Below are 17,493 nucleotides of genomic sequence, written 5' to 3'. Positions count from 1 at the left end.
TATTATTAAACTTTTTCACCATCCTTAAAAAATTAAGACTTTTTGTTGTTTGTTATGGTGATTTTCAGTCGATGTTAACTGAATCACTTCTGCAGTTGCGCACATAAAGTAGCTGGAAATAAATGCATAAGAAAGGTACAGTTAACACTGTACTCCATATTAAATTGCTCATTGTCTGTTCTGGGAATTCTGTTAAATGGAATTCAGCACTGTCCTCAAAAGAAAGATTAACCAGTCTCAGATGACTAATGAGAGAGTACTCTGAGAATCACTAATGGTATTATTTTTGGTCTTTTTATTTTTTAGAGTTTGTCTAGTCACCAGATATGGTTTATTCTTAAATTTAAATTAAAACTTCAATTTAAAAATACAAACATGTACAGTCATCATTTAACCTTATTTTGGAAAGAGATTTGGAGTTTTCATAGATGCTCTAAAATTGTGTGCAGCTTATTTAGGAGCAAATCTTACCTTTCATGTTAAAACTACAGAATACATATGACTTTTCATGGTAACATTTTAACAGTGTAGTGCCATGCTGATCAGAAGCAATAACTGAAGTTGCAGCCAGATGAGTCAACAAGTCAATTTAATTAAGAAGTTTTCCTATTCAGAGGGTACCTCCTGTGGAGACACTGTGCCAGGAAATGCTCATGTTGAGAAAAACCACCTCAGTGGTGGATAGAGCAGTTTCCAGCACATCTCCTCAAGCCTAAATCACTTTGGGCTCGTCTCTGGGGGCAGAAGCAGAGAATATTCTGCGCTAGCCAGGCTATTTTGGAAGTACTGAAGCTCTGCTGCCCCCTCTGTGAGTGAGGAGCTCAGTCCAGCCCCTCAGTTTCACTCACTCATTCTGTGAACTGAACATTTTTTAAGGCTAGACTACCTTTTTTTATTCCATTTATATATGCATATTTAATTTGCAGTTATCTTTGCCATATACAGTAGGTGTTATAAAGGTAACTAACTGCTGGCAACTTTCAGACATAAAGCTAACAGATATTCTTGTGTAATATTGAACAGTCAGTTTCAACAGGCATTCTCTTTCTTTATAAGACAGTATCTGTGAAGTGTGAATTATTCAGCCTGGGATTAACAGTAAGCATAGATGTGTTTTCCATAAACGGGCGATTCCCCAAGATGAAAACATATTCCACGCTGAGAAAATGGTGCTCTGTCCCGCAGCAGTGGTTTAATGTGTGTTCAGCGTTCTCCTGACGGGGTGACAGTCGACAGTGGCTTTCTGTTCCCGTTCCCTCAGGTGGATCAAGTTCGAGGAGAAGGTGGAGAAGGGAGGAGAGCGGTGGAGCAAGCCGCACGTGGCCACGCTGTCCTTGCACAGCCTGTTCGAGCTGCGCACCTGCATAGAGAAGGGCACCATCATGCTGGACCTGGAGGCGTCCACCCTCCCTCAGGTTGTGGGTAGGTACCGCCCGGAGAGCGTGCTGGTTCCTTGGAGTGATTGTCTCTTGCCTCTTCCCAGCGTCAATGGGGGCGGGGGGAGATGTGACGGGCTGTGCTGTGCTGTGCTGCGATTGGCTGAGCAGGAAACCCGGTGCTCAGGACCGGAATAATGTTCGTCCTTGCAGAGCTGTACCGGAGGACACGCTTGTGATATGATGGACTGGCCTAGTCAGCCTGAGGGGCTGGGTATTTACTCAGTATCCGGTGGCTCCTGTGTCGTGTCGTATTTATAGATTTATTCAGTGTATCCGTATTCATCCCTCTCACGACTGTAGCCACGGATATTCGGATGGGTGCATCTGTTCACCACAGGGAAGAGCATTTTCTCGTTCTTATGTAATAGCTGCGATCAGGACACAACAAAGGTGAGGCCCCTTACTAGACGACCAACCTTAAATTACTGTCGTAATTTGCATATTGGTTAAAAGAATATTTCTATGACTGAACACACTCGCTTGTCAGCAGACCGCACAACTTACAGGTCTGGCAACTAGTATTTAATTGCAACATAGCACACCCATTGCCAGTTTGTGCCCAGGGATTGACAAAACGGTTAAAGGTTAGATTCAGCTCAAGTTGTGGCCAGACCCTCAAGCGTTAATCTTCAAGGAGAAGTGCCACATTGAATTCCTGGTGATATGATGACTAATATCAGAACACCGAACGCATACGGTTCTGCTGGGTTGCCCTGTGAAGGCATATCAACTGAAATTATGGATCTGAAATGTTTTTTTTTTTTTTTAATCAAGCGAACTGCCTCTTTGAGGGAACCGAATTGAAAGATTTGCCATTAATGATAGAACCATTCAGAAGGAGCCTCAGGGCTTTGCCATTGCATTGAAGTTCTTGGACCTCTTTTAAAAATAGATCTTTGCTGAAACTGTTTTGCCAGGCAGTGGCAGACAGTCATCAAGTCAATGTGGAACTGCATTGGATCCTTGGTTTAATTATACAGTTCAAATAAAGCTTGGTGTTTCGTGACGCCTAATAATAACTTCTAATAATAATGACAACTGAAATTATATTGCTAGTACAATGTAATGGTTCAAGAGCAGTCTCCTTTAGTTGGACTATTTTTAATCTTGACATAATGAAAAAGGATTGATAAAGTAAATTACAGTATAGCAGTGTTAGTACTTAAATAACACACTGAACCTTAAAATTAAATCCTAATATTATACAGGGAGCTATTTTTCCCCAAATATTGAATTCTTGAAAGTGCAGGGATGGAATTACCCGGTGATGTAAGACACCTGAAAAACACGTCATCTTTTTTTGCTCTTGCATTAAGAAACCTTTTGCCTATGTCTCAAAAAGTTCAGACTATATTTGTGCTGAAAATAATAGTCTTTCAAATATTCAGCATCAGTGTGAAAGTGGTTTACTTGATTATAAATCTCACAGTTTTTTAACATTGAATATCTCTTCATTTAAATTAAATTAATTTTCTTTCTCATGCATATCACACTAGGATTAATACATTCTAAAAGTAACTAAGCTACTAATGGCTACTATTGTAACCGTCTTACTTAATCATAGCGTAGTCATAGGGGTTTTCTATGGCGAGGGAAATGGACTTTTCCTCTGTCCAACAGAAAAAGTTTGTCTAGGTTGTATGTCCAAACAGTAATACTTCTATGTAACCTGAATATATGTATACCTGAATATATATACGCATGTGTGTGCGCATGCATGCATGGTGCATGTTGTATGCATACAACATGATACACTTTGATGGTGAATTGTGATATTAATAGACATCTCTCTTTCTCTCTCTGTGACCCTCCCTCCCCTCCCACCCTCTCTCTTTCTTTCCCTGCCCCGCTTCCTCTCTCAATCTCTCTCTGTCCCTCCCTCCCTTTCCTTTTTCCCTCTTGCTGTCTCTCTCTTTGTCTCTCCCTCCCTTTCTGTCTCTCTCTTTAGAGATGATTACTGACAGTCAGATTGAGAACGGTCTGCTAAAAGCGGACCTGAAGGACAAGGTGATGTACACCTTGCTGCGTAAACACCGACACCAGACCAAGAAGTCTAACCTGCGCTCACTGGCCGACATCGGCAAGACGGTCTCCAGCGCAAGTAGGCTGTTTTCCAACCCGGATAATGGTAATACAGATGCCAGTTCGGTGCAGTCTTTTTGCTTCTCGTTCTCAGCCATTTTGAACTTTCATACTTTTTTCTTGTTTTTTTCCATTGTTCCCATCCGTATCGTCTTGGAAAGTAGCCATCAGTGTTTTGATTGGTCTACCATGATCACCTCAAGTTTTGATTTTTCTTGGGGTGTGGAGCATGGCAGGCTATGTTGACTTTCTGACTGATGTCACAGGCATTTAAACCTAGAGGAAATTCCTAGGCAGTTTTAAGCCAAAATACCCCTAACAAAACACATCAGATGCATTGTAGATTAGATTTAGATAATTAATAGTTGCTTTATCCCTGCTATTAATGTGATTAACAACTATTGAAATGTTTAAGACATAAAACTGGTAATTGCAGGTCAATAGAACCAGTCACTGCAGAAGGAGATCTGTTCAATTAGAAAATAATGAGAGGGTGTAATGGATTACCTTGAACAGAGAAAATCTTCACTCACCACATAGATTTAAAGTGTCAATTAGAGTCAAACAAAACCCTGCATTTAAGTTGACTAATATCTGTCTTTAATGCTGTTCTCGAACAATTTCTAATATTAAAAACCCTTCATTAAAGTTTTAACCAAACTTAACTAAACTAAATTTTAGATAATTATGGAAAAATGCTGATCTTGCAGGCCTTCTTATTTGTTTAGATGAAACTTTATCAGTTAAATTATTATGAGACGATCACAGAAGCCTTACTGAATTTGCCAGCTCACAAACTGTATTGCCAAGCCAGTGAGAGAGAGCAATAAAAGATAACTGCAAAGAATCTTGGTCTTGACAGCAGGCGTTCATAGACCATCAGAAGGCAAACACCAGGGCCACTTCAGGTCAAGCTCTTTTACTGAAGGAATCAATATGACAGCATAGATGATGAAGCCAGCAAATAATGGAAATTGAACGCATTATTTGGTTTTACAGATCAAGTGGTAAAACAAGTTGAGTATGTTGGCAATTTATGACGGACTTGCCATGCTATGTCACATATACTCTTTGATACGGTAGCCTCCATGCTCAATAATATTTTGCTAAAATAAAGATGCATTTAATTTTTGAATGTTTTGAATAACAGCTTTAGAACAGAGGGAAGGCTCTCTAAATTTTGGATTTTGTTTAAGTCTAAGCATGTAAATTGGTTTATCAGGTCCTTGGCCTGGATTCTGCACATTAGTTTAAATTATAAAGCACACAGCACCATTGTTTTGTTATTAGTAGTATTTGTATATTATAGAGAACAGGTTAAAACATTTTCAGCCCTATGAATTGGCACAAACCATCCAACTAACCAATCTAGTTATTTCTGAATTTGTAATTTGTTTACGACTCTGAGCTTTTCTTTCTGAGATAATACACAGAAGTTTGTATGCAGGGTTTTATTTGGAATTGAGGAATTACTGGGAGAGATTGTTCCAAATTGCTAAAATGGCCTTCAAAGTACAGTTGCTCCTCCTAGTTGGGTGCTTTGTATCCTGTGGTAACCATGGATACGCAACAATTCTAGAGCATGAGAAGGTGCTTCACATGGAGTTCCATCTTTCAGGGAGTCCAGTGCCTTTGTCCTCCTGGACTATTGCTCTTTCTGCATCCCTGCAGTGTCTGTAATATGCATTAAAGTATCTTTCGGAAATATCAGTCCTGTTTTATGTGACAGGCTGAAGGCCTTGTTTTACCTGTTCTCATTATATTTGCCCTAATTCTAACACAAATAAAAAGGGTGCTGGAATAAGGGTGAATATTTTGTTTTTCCACCTGATATTTAGAGTGCCTTTTTGCTTTTGACAGATGTGTCTTGCCACATCAGTAGCTTGGTTTTTGGCGTATTAACCTTTGAGAAGTCTTTTTTGAGTTGGAATCAACTAATGACATAATTTTAGTCTCCAAAAGAACCCAAATATCATATCAAAGCCACAAACATCACATGAATCAGTCTTTCATATCTAAAAACCACTATACTAACATGCGGGGTTTGAAGAAATTGAAAAATTCACAGGAATGACACCATAAATCAGATTATGTTGCCCACGGAAAGTTTAAAAATCACATTATGTCTTATTATCAAAATATGCAGGTACAGGACATACAGGGGTTTTGGCATATTGAGTTATTTACAAGCATATTTATTTATTTTAAAGATCAACTCAGATGGAAGCCTAATTTGTGTGAAAAGTTATAGCCAATCAAAAGATTAAAAGTCCATAAGGAGATACAACCACGTTATATAAGGAACATTGCATATATGTTTGCGTATGTTTCCTTGAGATTTCTGAGGTCTAGGAAAATGCTTTACAATGATAACGATTAACATTAAAAATCTGAAATATTACCTCCTCCTTATGTTTACTTTTCTTGGAGTACTATAATTTATATAGTATGTTGGTATTGCATAAATACTTATTCTCTCTGAGTTGATTTTTCTCCTTTGTTTTTTATGTTATGCCGACATTTCATATTCATTCATTTAATTTTGATCTTGTCACAGAAATGGAATGGTGTTTGCAAAATGTGCACACGTTTTATGGTGTCAATAAGGAAGTACATCTTTTTTATGCTGGCTAATCAGATTGTAAATTGACCATCACAATAACAGTACCCTATGAACTCAATAACAGATTATGGCTGCATTTATTTGCTGAGTTATTAATTATGTTGACAATTAGTCAAACATTGTTGAAGTATATTTTTCTACTTGATCATTGTCAGAAGTACAGGGGAGATAACTTCTGTGCATATAAAACAAATTACATTATCCACAGTCTCTGATAATTTACACTGCACACTGATATTTTATAGCACAATCTCCTCTGTCATTCAACTAAAACTAACATTTGATAACAAACATGGTTTTGCTGTCAGCATTTCAGGTCTTGCTGTTAGCTTTGTCATTGTACTACATATTATAGTGCATACTCCATATTGAGTGCATTTAAAAAGGATACTCCAAAGTTATAGGAACCAATTTATAGCAACTTTGTATTGAGCAGCACAAAAAAAACAAATCACTCTATTGCTATTACAACAGCTGTTTGAATCAGTTAAACAAACAAAACAGACACAGCCAATTGGATAAGAATCTTGATCAGACGGTGAAATGAGGTACTTCCTTTTTGCACCCTATAGCCTGAGAGATCTGGTCACATTCCCGCTGCTTTTAAAAGTGCTGACTAATGTTTGGCTAACCACTGCTGCTTTGGCTTGGGGGCTCTCTGTCAATATTCTCTCTCCTTCCTTCCCTCCTTACCTCCTCCTCCTTGTCCTGGCCTGCACCCTCCTTCTGCCACTAAAGCACGTAGTCCGCTTGAAAACTCTGTGCCTTGCCTAACGGTCCGCACTTCTGAAGAGGAGCTGCCAGTCCAGAGGAGCCCTAGCATGGGATGGCTTAGTAAGTTCACAGGAGCTGTAGCCACATTTGTGCCGCCTGTCTAGAACCTGGAACCATTAGTGACCCTCGTCAGTTCCCTCCACTGAGAAGAGAAAATAATGAAATAGTGAAATAGAGAAATAGTGTTACGGAATAGCGTCAGGTGCCACTGGATGTAGAATCCTAACCACCATGCCTGTGGATTGGTACTCCAGTTACTCCAGTACTCCAGAGGATTTTTTTTTTGCTCACCTATGATTTTTCTTCCCTGTAATGCAAGGGAAATCTGTAGTGAGATGAGTTATGTTAGACTTATTTTGGGATCTGAATACTCAACATTTTTTGCCCGAAATCACATATAAACATGTGCATGCATGAAATCACACGCAGTAGATGCAAACAAACATACAGACACACATGGCCACACAAATGCATTCAAATTTTGCCTGTCTTAATGTCCATCAAGTTTTTTTCTTCAAGAAAGAGTGCATGAAGGACTATAAGGAGAAGATGTTTTTTGTAGTGGCTGCATCAAACTGACATCCCCAACATTATCCAAGATTTCTTGAAAAAATGGTAAAGATTTTGTTGTTTTACTACAGTGGCATCAGATTGTTCAGGCTCTTCTGACTCTCTACACTTGGTCGCCTGCTGTATTCTTGGCAGCCTTAAAGTATTGCTTCTGGTTCAGACATCTGAGTAGAGGTACCCTATTGGGAATGCCACCTTGCTGTCCACATGCTTACTGTCCCCAGTATTTAATTGTTTCATACGTTCTTGAATGGGAGGATTGCTTGGGGGAATCAAAAGAAAAGTTTGATAGAGTTCCTCCCAACTAGAGCAGAAAGGAGAAAAAGTAGAAGATACGTCTTATCTCATGCACATTCAGGTTGGCCTAGATATTTACTGGTGGTATTGTCTCACTCCTTTTTTACTGTGCTATGGCAGTTGTAAGGTTTGCAAACAAAGAGGTCAGTCTGCTCCACCACCTCAAGCATGGTACACTCTGTGTTTAGACTGTGCCTCTCTCAAAGTTTCTGAAGCCCCTCTCCTAAATTTGACCTCCATTCACACTCACAGACAGTGAACTGCTTATTAAATGCCCTCTTAACTGCAGTGGAGAAAAACAGCATTTTATTGATTCTTCATACACATCTTCTGGAGCGCACCAATGCAGTCTAGCCTCCTAGAGGGGTGCAGGTGCGTTTGGTGCTTTGGCAAAGAGACAGATGTTATCACTGTGCACAAAATGCACGTGGCAGAAACCCCTTCATCTTAATTATCTGCAGGTATAATTCTGTTAAGTTTAAATGTCTTTGTTTTTACTTGCAACAGAAGGATTGATGCACTCCTCCCTCAAGCAAGGTCAAGCAAGGTGCTTTCCCAATAAGAAGCATTATCATTTCAGGGCTTGGTTCTTATGGCTCAAACAGGGATGCTGTAAAATTTAGTATGCCTTTATTTCTCCTCTGCTCTGCATATGGAATGAGCTTGACCACTGTCTTTTCTGGGATCTTGGCTTCCATTCCATGAACACTTTCGATGCATGGTAACCAAGACATGGATAACGGTTTCTGGGCCATTTGATGTGTACAGGTAGCCCAACGACAACCCATCGAAATCTGACGTCCAGCAGCTTGAACGACATCTCTGACAAACCAGAGAAAGAGCAGGTAAGAGTTATTTCATTAATACAGCTAAATGTTGTATGCAAATATCATCACCTCTTTCTCCAGTTCTGGACTTTTTTCCTGATGGCTTAATGCTCCACATAAATGTGCATGTTGGAATACACATTGGATGATGGATGTAAGGAAAAGCACTGATAATGTGTCAGAGAACATCCCCTGGGTGCCCTTTAAACAAGTATTAAAATGTTATCAGTATGGATGCATGTACACAAAAGCACCGAAGATGTCTGTAACTTCTGGCGTTTCTGCCTCTTGCTTGTAATTAAATTGTACATAACTTCTAGCCATCAAAACCTGGTAAATGGTTTTACACCTGTAACAGTGTGTTGTCAATCATACTGGAATACTGAGAAGTTCCTAGTTAGTCAGTTCCTAAGTTGTTTATTATACTGGTCCTTTACTTTGATTGTCTTCTCCTGTCGGCTTTGAAACTCCCGTGTCTCACCCCTCCTGATCTTCCTCTGCTAAGGGGCAATAAGGTTGAATGGCTGCCCCGTATCTTCATTCAGTCATCAGACCATAAAAATCAGCCAGGTCACTCTGTTCTGTAACCTCAGGACACCTGGCTGTAGCCCTCCTTCATAGCTGCACGTGAGCATCTTGTCCTGAGTTTGACCCTGATGTGGTGGGACTGGGTACCTGTGGTTGTTGACCTCTGTACACTGAAGACCCACCTCTTCAGAGTGCAGCTCAGCTTCCTGTCCAACAGCAACTAACATTTGCCTATGTATGTAGTCTTATTGGTAGGGCATGTTGTATTGCATTTATGTATGACAGTTGTGAAAAAGGTATGTAGCAGTCACCGCAGCAGTGTCAGGGGCTGATACTTGTGGTCAGTGGTGTCATGTATGTGCTGTCTTTTAGTTAAGTTTCTCACAACTCCAGTTGTGTCCCAGTGACTTTTCACATGACTGCAAAATAAATGCAGCTGTTTCCTGGACTCAAAATATTATCTTACACTTGATGGTTTGTGGTATGCATGTCTTTAAGGATATGTTGGGTAAATTGAGAAAATTCCCAGTGAGACGTGGATGATGAGACTGGCTGTCTATCTGCTGAGGTTTTTATCTTTTAAATATCTGGAAAGGATTTGCTCTTGCGAGAAAAGCAAGGTTTGTCTCAGAAGAGCTATCTGGCACTGAACTTAATTTTTCTCATAATTGCTACTTTCATGGTGACAAAGTACAGGGTTGTTTGAAGCTGATTTGTGAAAGTAGTGTAAAGTATGTGTAGTTTTTTTGGCATGAGCTTGTCTTTAAATCTATTAGGAGTCTGTACCTGCCATAGGTAATAGCAGATTAACTATGTCTGACACCACCAAATTTAAGACACCAGTATATTGTATTAATATTAAGTGTGTACGCCTTCAAACCACCCTGCCCTACCAGTAGTATGGTAGAGGTTAAAGGTTTGTTCAGGGAATTCATGTGAAGACTTGGTTCTGCCCTGTGTCTGAACTCTATCTTTTCACCTGGTACAGTCCAGCCCCAGCTACTGTGGTTTAATTGTTTCATCAAGGTCAGTTTGAGAAACATCTCCTCCACCTTGTTTTCCATGAAAATCTTATTTCATCATTGTTCATTTATCAAATCTGGGAAGCTGATAAAGGCCTGTTAATTATTTCACAAGCTCTCATTGCACTTTGCACACCAGTGCAGTACCCATTCAGAAAGGTCTGTGAAATCAGGGACTGGCGGGATTTGAATAAGAGCAGTATCTTCCGATAAGACGACAATTCTTTTTCAAGTCAACCTTTTTTCTCAAGAGGCATTAACAACCACACGGTTTCTATAATTACTTAAAAGAAAAACAGCAAGAGAAAACCTACTGCAGATGGCGATTTTGAGTATGTTCAGGCACACAAGTAACATTTTCAAATCCTCATTTTGTTTGATGACGTAGATGGATGACGCTGTCCTTGGCATTGATATCAGTGATGTGTGTGGTCAGTTTCGAGTCATTGTGTGTCTGACAAGAGCTCATACGAGTTGACCACAAAGCTGCGGCAATGCACAGCTGCGTTTATGTGTGTGCGCAAGTGTGTGTGTGTGTGTGTGTGTGTCTGTGTAAGTGTGCCTTGCCCTTGAACATGGGGAAAAGGGAACTGGGTCAGGGAAACCCCCAGCAGATTAGGGAGGGTGAGCAGGGGACGTATGGCTGTCTCTGAGAGGACAGGGACCGTTCTGCACTGTTGGCGTATGTGCTCCACCTGACCCGCTGCCTCCTCTCTGGGCTCCGTGATGACGTCACCCAGGCATTGAAGGTCCGGGGCTTTGAGATTTAAAGATTAGAGCAAAGGGGCATGAAACAGTAATTTCAGCTCAACGGACATTTTCAGACATTCCTTTAACTGAATGCATAAAGACAAGAAATGCAATGTTTGCAAAACTCCTGAGAAATGTTAGAAACTACTCAAGGTTCAGATGTAGGGTCAGTTGCCCAGACCTATGGTTGAAAAAAGGTCAGTATTTGCCACTTTTGCCTCTCAGTCACTTCGTAACCTTGTAAGAATCTAGCTGTCACACTGTGTTGTCGCCCAGAGCAGAAGCCTCACCTAGAGCTGCATGGGCCAGCTTACTTGGCCTTCACTCTCTGATGAGACATTGCGTCACAAAGACATTCTCCCAAACTCCTTATCTCTTCTTCAGTCATTACAACGGATTGCCCCTTCTCCTATGCAGGGTGTCATGCTATGTCATGCTAATCCTCTATATGATTTCAGTTGAATGAAGTGATAGAATTGTATAAACTTGATGAAGAAGCCATCTGTTGTGTGACACTGTGCATAGTAATGTTTTTCAGAGAACAGGTGAATTAAAATAGACTTTTTGGTAACAGCAGATGACCATGGGCATGCTGGCACAAATTTTGTAGTCACCGACCTTAACAATGCTACTGTTTCCCACAGGCTTAATTGATATTATTATAAAATAAATTGTGTGAGAATGTAAGATAAACTATTTAGAAATAGCTGGCTGTATGTAGACAATTCCAGTCCTAGTAATGTCGGCTAGTTAGCAACAGCATTTGCCCTAAGACGCGTCCAAAAAGGGAAAGCACTGTTTCCGGTGTGAACCCAAACAAACCAGCAAATTAACATTGAATAGGGGGTTAGAATTGTAACACTTTTGTGATATCTTTCCAGATTTTTTGTCACATTTAACAGACTGAGCCAGGACTAGCTAAGCATGAAATGTACTGCACTGGACCAGTAAGAGCCAGGCACAATTAGTAAGGGAAAAAGTACAAACATGACAATGATTGCTGGCAGTACTGTGATGTGGTGAGAGATGAGAGAACTTTCAGCTCTTGTACCCTTGGATGAACTGTCCTGATGAGTAAAAGTGTAAAACCCAAATGAGGGCTGGCTTTCTTTTTACATAAAAAATAAATGGAGAGATTGCAATAAGAGCTGGAAAAATACGCTCAAATTTTGAAAAGCATATGGCATATCAGCTTATCCATGTTGAATTCATTTGCAGAGCATATGGCACTCTACAAAGATATTTTCAAGACAAACTGGCACCCAGGCCAACTTCCAATATATCAGTGCAATGGGCCACTCAATGCTTGTCTGCTGCCAGTTTACCTTGCAAAAGTGCCTATTATGCACTGTTATCTGGCATATCCGGCAGATGTGGAAATGTTGTTGGTAATAGCTTATATCCACAATTCATTACCAGCTTTAACTGTGATTGACTGCATCATATCACACACTCATCATAGGCTTGGCCGAGTTTGGCTAGGCCATCCATTAGAGGTGAGAAAGGGTAGTTAACAGGATTATTTGACAATCAGCTGCGAGGATGTAGAACTGTCTAATGTGACAATAAGTGGTAGTATTTCTTATTACTGGGGATGCGGCATTGGTTGTTTCATTTTCTACTTTATGCTATTGGCTAAGCAAATTGGTGCTTTGAAAGATAACTATCACATGCTTACAGAAATATTGTCTGTTGAAGTATGAAATTAATAAAAACATAAAAGTTTGGTAAAGCTCTGTTTTAATCAGTAAATCATAGTAAAATCCATAATAATTATCATGTACAGCTACACATTATTTATAATTTACACTGTAGTAATCAAGCAGTTTGATTGGATGACAGGATTTTGAGATAATCTTTTGCAGTTATATGTCAGCCTCTCCTGTGGAAGTTAGCATCCCTCTGGCCAGAAATGAACCTGTTGCTTTACATAGTGTTGTAGTTAATAAGTGACACTAATGACTGTTTGTGGTTCGACGATTCGTGCTGTTATTTGAAGTTGTGCTGTGATCATGAAGGGCAGGCAGGACTGGATTTATCAGTTACTAACATATTGTGAGTGTATGGATGCTTCCATAGTGAAAGGCCCCAAACTTTGTTTAATCTTATTGTATTTGATAAACTTTGTTTAATTTTATTGTATTTGAGAACATATGGTAAAGACCGCTGCAACAGGCATGGAACATTATACTGTGACATTTTGAAAAGTAAGATTCCCACTGTAGCCATAGTGCTGTATGGTGCAGTTCTAGAACTGTGAGGTCACAGATCAACAGATCACTGTTGTGTATAGCCTCTTGAAGTCAGAGGTTGAATTGATCTAATTAAACAACCTTGTAATTAAAGTTTGAGTTCAGATGCAACTCAGGGCAGAACCCTCCTTCAGTTCAGTGAAACTAGTTTTGTGCCTCTCGACCAAAAAACAGCTTCAGCTTTGTAACTGATATGAAATCTCAACCCAAATGATCACAAAATAATGCGTCTTTTTGCATGGTTGGTTTCTTTGGATGTGTTTAGTGTTATGTGAGCTCAAGCAATCAAATTGAATTATTTATCATTGTAGTACCCTTGCACCTCATTTGCACTAAATTTCAAATTGGTAGTTTATGCTTCAAAAATTTTTGATGGATTTATCTAATTTTATAATATGCTGATTGGTGTTTGTACACTATACTATACATTATGTTGACCCTGTAAATGATGATAATAAAAACATTATGAGATGATATCTGATACATCCAAACTATTTCAAGTACACATCACACTTTTTCAAAGACCCATCTTTGTGTCATCTGTTGATTTTTTCTGCATTAGCTAAACACATTGCGTTCCAGCATCGGTGTTATATAACAACATCTTATTTTTGAAGAAATTAACATCACACATTCGTCAAGTATGACAAATGAGGCCCGTATTGAAACAGGCAACAGACGCTGAAGGTTGTGTAAGGTTTTCCGGGTAAGAACTTAATCAACTTGCCTCCTTAATGTGGTTCTAAGCTTGGCTCATAATCTTTCTCAGACTCTGACTAATGCAGTTCTATAATTCATTCGGGTGTGTTGATGTCTTGTGTGGACTGTGGGCTGTCACTCTGACAATTACTCACCAGCATTTTGTATAGGCCTCTTTTTATCATTTAACCTTCTTTTAACCTATCATCTTCACCTGTTTAATTAGAGTTTGCAGTGGTCAGATCCTTCCTGTTACATTGCCTTCCACAGGAAATAGGATGTAAGCAAACTTAAATCAAAACATTGGCTCACCTGCTAGGCAAACATAACATACCTGGTGCTATCGGATGATTAATTTTGGGATATTACTCTACAAACACTGACAGTATCAAGCTTGCTTTCTCTTTTATTTGTGGATGGATCAACAGTTTGAACTCCAGCATCACTTAGTTGCTATATGGCTATAAAATGATGTGCATTTCTTTAGTGAATTGCAGGGCCAGTGACATACCATTTGATGAGTGGTATGACAAATTCCAAAGTGAAATTGAGCATTTATTTCAATAGAAAATTCATGTGAAGGATAAAGAAAAAGTTTATTTGGTTAAGAAATTTGCTTTCCAAGTGTGTTGTAGTAATCATTGAGAGTATTCATATCCTAAATGGTATGGCTGCCATGTTTCATCTAGTGGTTAAGATAATAAACACTCAATGAGGAGACTGAGGGCCTGGGTTAAAATAAAACTTTGACCTACTTGTCAACCTTACCCTCAAAAACTAAAAACCTTTCTCATAGTGGCGGTGCACATAGGCTCAGTGAGAAGTCCTCTGGTACAGTAGGTAACAATTCAACCTGGTTTGTAATTTGCAAGTAGTTGATGGGTTAAATTATAGCCCCTTTTGCCCTAACCATTAATCCACGCCCTGCAAATGGAACCTGGCACATGAAAACATCCCTCATCTGGAAAGGACCGTCAAACATTGGAATTTATCAACGTGCTGTCTCCCTCGTGTGTACAGTACCTTTTGATCCTGTGATTATTGCCTCGTTTGTGGAACTATCAAAGGTCGGAATCGTTCGCTCACGGACGTCAGGGCCACGATGCTGATCTGCACCCTTATTGTGTCTGTTTTGAAGTAAACCTCAGTAAGCCCAAATGTGCCTTGGATCACAGCATTGAAAGGTTATAGGTCTCCCCTGTGCTCTTTTTGAGTAGTCATGTTGTTGCCGAAAGTGTCCTTCATGCTCGTACTTCATGTTCCAGTGCTGTTATGGCATGTTCTGCACCAGTGTAAGCGACTGTGCAATCTCAGCCCTTCGAAGGAAATGACCTGTTGTCACAACTGAAGATGTCCTTGAGCACTTTTGGGTACACTAAATGTTACCACCAGGCTGCAAGCTTCACCTTTTAATGAAAGCCGACAATAGTGTAATAAGCCTTATAAACCATATCAGACTTTTATGACTGATTGCATGTTTTATAGTGTGAACTTTATGTTAGTGATAACACTGTTAAATTTACAGCTGTCTGTATTATTGTTCTTATTTCTTTTCAACATCTATGTACACACTTTTACAACTGCATTTAGGCTGTGATGATTCTAAATGTGTATATTTATTCTTAACATTATGTTAGAAACTGTATAACTATATAAGTAAACTGCCCCATAATCTTCTTGAGTGGAAACATCCTTTAGATAGGGCTTTGGAAGTTACAGATTTAAGCAGCAAGCTAGTGTGCTGCATCCATTTTGTTTGGCCATTTCTGTCCCTACTTTGGAAGCTGGAGCCTGACTGAAGTTGTGATTTAGAAGAAATGCAGTGTTAGTTTTGATCAGTGACATCAATACAGAAGACTTCGTTGGGAAGGCTTTGACTGATGGTGCCATGGTGAGGTTGTCCTGGATTTCTGACGTCCTGCAAAAGAAACAAGCTCTCAAGGCAGTAGTTTATAAGTCTGATCTTATGCCACCAAAGAACCATCAAGAGTGTTCCTGGATATTAATGTTATCACACCTATTTTAAGAACACTTGTGGTCATTCTGGCCCTTGGATTATGCTCATTTCATTTTTTTTTCTCATAGCTGCAAGAAGACAGCAGTTTGGGATCAAGTCATGAATTGTGTTGCTGAATTTTTACTGCTTGTGAAATCAGTGTTTCCATCGGATGTCAGGTTTGAAAATGTTTCTTGAATTCCCCGTTGGACTCCTGTCTTTCATCTTTTGTGTCATCAGCTGAAGAACAAGTTCATGAAGAAGCTGCCCCGCGATGCAGAGGCCTCCAATGTCCTGGTTGGGGAAGTCGACTTCCTGGACACTCCTTTTGTGGCGTTCGTCCGACTGCAGCAAGCCGTCATGCTGGGAGCTCTGACTGAAGTCCCTGTTCCAACAAGGTAGTGGCAGTACATTACATTAACACATTGTCATAAAAGACAACCATAAGAGCCATATTATCGACTTATACAGTTCCACATTTACCAAAGCAATTCAGGTTACATTCCTTGCTCAAGGGTCCAACGGCAATACCCCACCTGGGAATTAAACTAGCAGTCCTTGTCATAAGTTCAGCACCCTAACCACTCTCCCGTGAAATGCTGTGACAATTTAGCATGATGTTGTTATGAAAGTGTTAAGAGAGAGGCATAATGTTCATATATTACCATTTCCTTGATCTACATAATTTTTGTAGGGAAAATAAGCATAGGCAAGCACAAAGCATCTTTGATGGCTTTACATATGAAGTGATCAGTCTTCAATTAGTGATGTGACAGCGTGTGTAATTTCACTCTGTTGTGAGAAAGTATTTAAGTATTGTCTAATACCAAAGAGCAACATTCAGAGTGTCTACATTGAACCTCATTTTAGTTTTAGGAGCAGACCTTCACTCTGCTTTATAAAGGAACATAATTGAACATCAGGTTCCACTTCTAAATGTCTCATTTTGGGGGAGATTGCATCAAATTCCATGTTCAAATTGGAGGGGTGTGATACATTGCATTTATTTTTGAATATATGAGTACTGTTTGAATAATGTTATGCACTGGACTTTAGATCTAAAACTTGTAACCATAGTTGCTTTGACTGTTGGAGGAGGTCACGTGACATGTCAATTTATCCCATCTGAGGAGGTCTAATGAAGCCAGCGCTTGGAGCGCCACTGCATGACTTCCTCTCTCCACTCTCTAAACAAACTGTCTTTCTCTATCAGATTCCTGTTTATCCTGCTGGGACCCAAAGGCAAAGCCAAGTCCTACCATGAAATCGGGAGAGCGATTGCCACTCTCATGTCTGATGAAGTAAGTACGAGCCATTTGAATCTACCCCCTTTGGTCTCCTGTGTTTAGGAAATGCACTCTCTAGGCTTCCTTGCACTTACAAAGACCAGTCCATAACAGGGTTATCAGAAGAGTCCCATCCTGAACATTTTGCTACGTAATAGTGGTTTTAAGTGGGACTCAAAGAGTTAAAATGATAATATGGGGCTACTGACCAAATGAAACTTTACCTGTAGGTGCATATTTGAGAAGAGGGCTTATCTCAATCTTATCTCAATCTGCCTTTCTGCATCTACTTCTCCTTGGGAAAAAGTCATCTTTTGAAAGATGTGATTTAGAGGTCTGCACACCATC

General features: G+C 39.7%; 1 protein-coding gene across 3 annotated transcripts in view; it reads left to right on the top strand.

Moving 5' to 3' along the window:
• Positions 1-17,493, top strand: part of slc4a4a (solute carrier family 4 member 4a) — a 72,407-nt gene that overhangs the window by 30,417 nt on the left and 24,497 nt on the right. The window contains exons 5-10 of one of the 3 annotated variants that reach the window (XM_036527823.1): positions 1,262-1,422; positions 3,388-3,567; positions 6,883-6,978; positions 8,554-8,630; positions 16,100-16,257; positions 17,073-17,160. In XM_036527823.1, coding sequence (XP_036383716.1) covers positions 1,262-1,422; positions 3,388-3,567; positions 6,883-6,978; positions 8,554-8,630; positions 16,100-16,257; positions 17,073-17,160 — 760 coding nt within the window. The remainder of the gene's footprint in view (positions 1-1,261; positions 1,423-3,387; positions 3,568-6,882; positions 6,979-8,553; positions 8,631-16,099; positions 16,258-17,072; positions 17,161-17,493) is intronic. The other 2 variants (XM_036527822.1, XM_036527821.1) reach the window with 2 other exon arrangements.

This window comes from Megalops cyprinoides, chromosome 4, assembly GCF_013368585.1.
Source record: "Megalops cyprinoides isolate fMegCyp1 chromosome 4, fMegCyp1.pri, whole genome shotgun sequence".
NCBI classification, from domain to species: domain Eukaryota; kingdom Metazoa; phylum Chordata; class Actinopteri; order Elopiformes; family Megalopidae; genus Megalops; species Megalops cyprinoides.
This window is presented reverse-complemented; position numbering and strand designations above follow the sequence as displayed.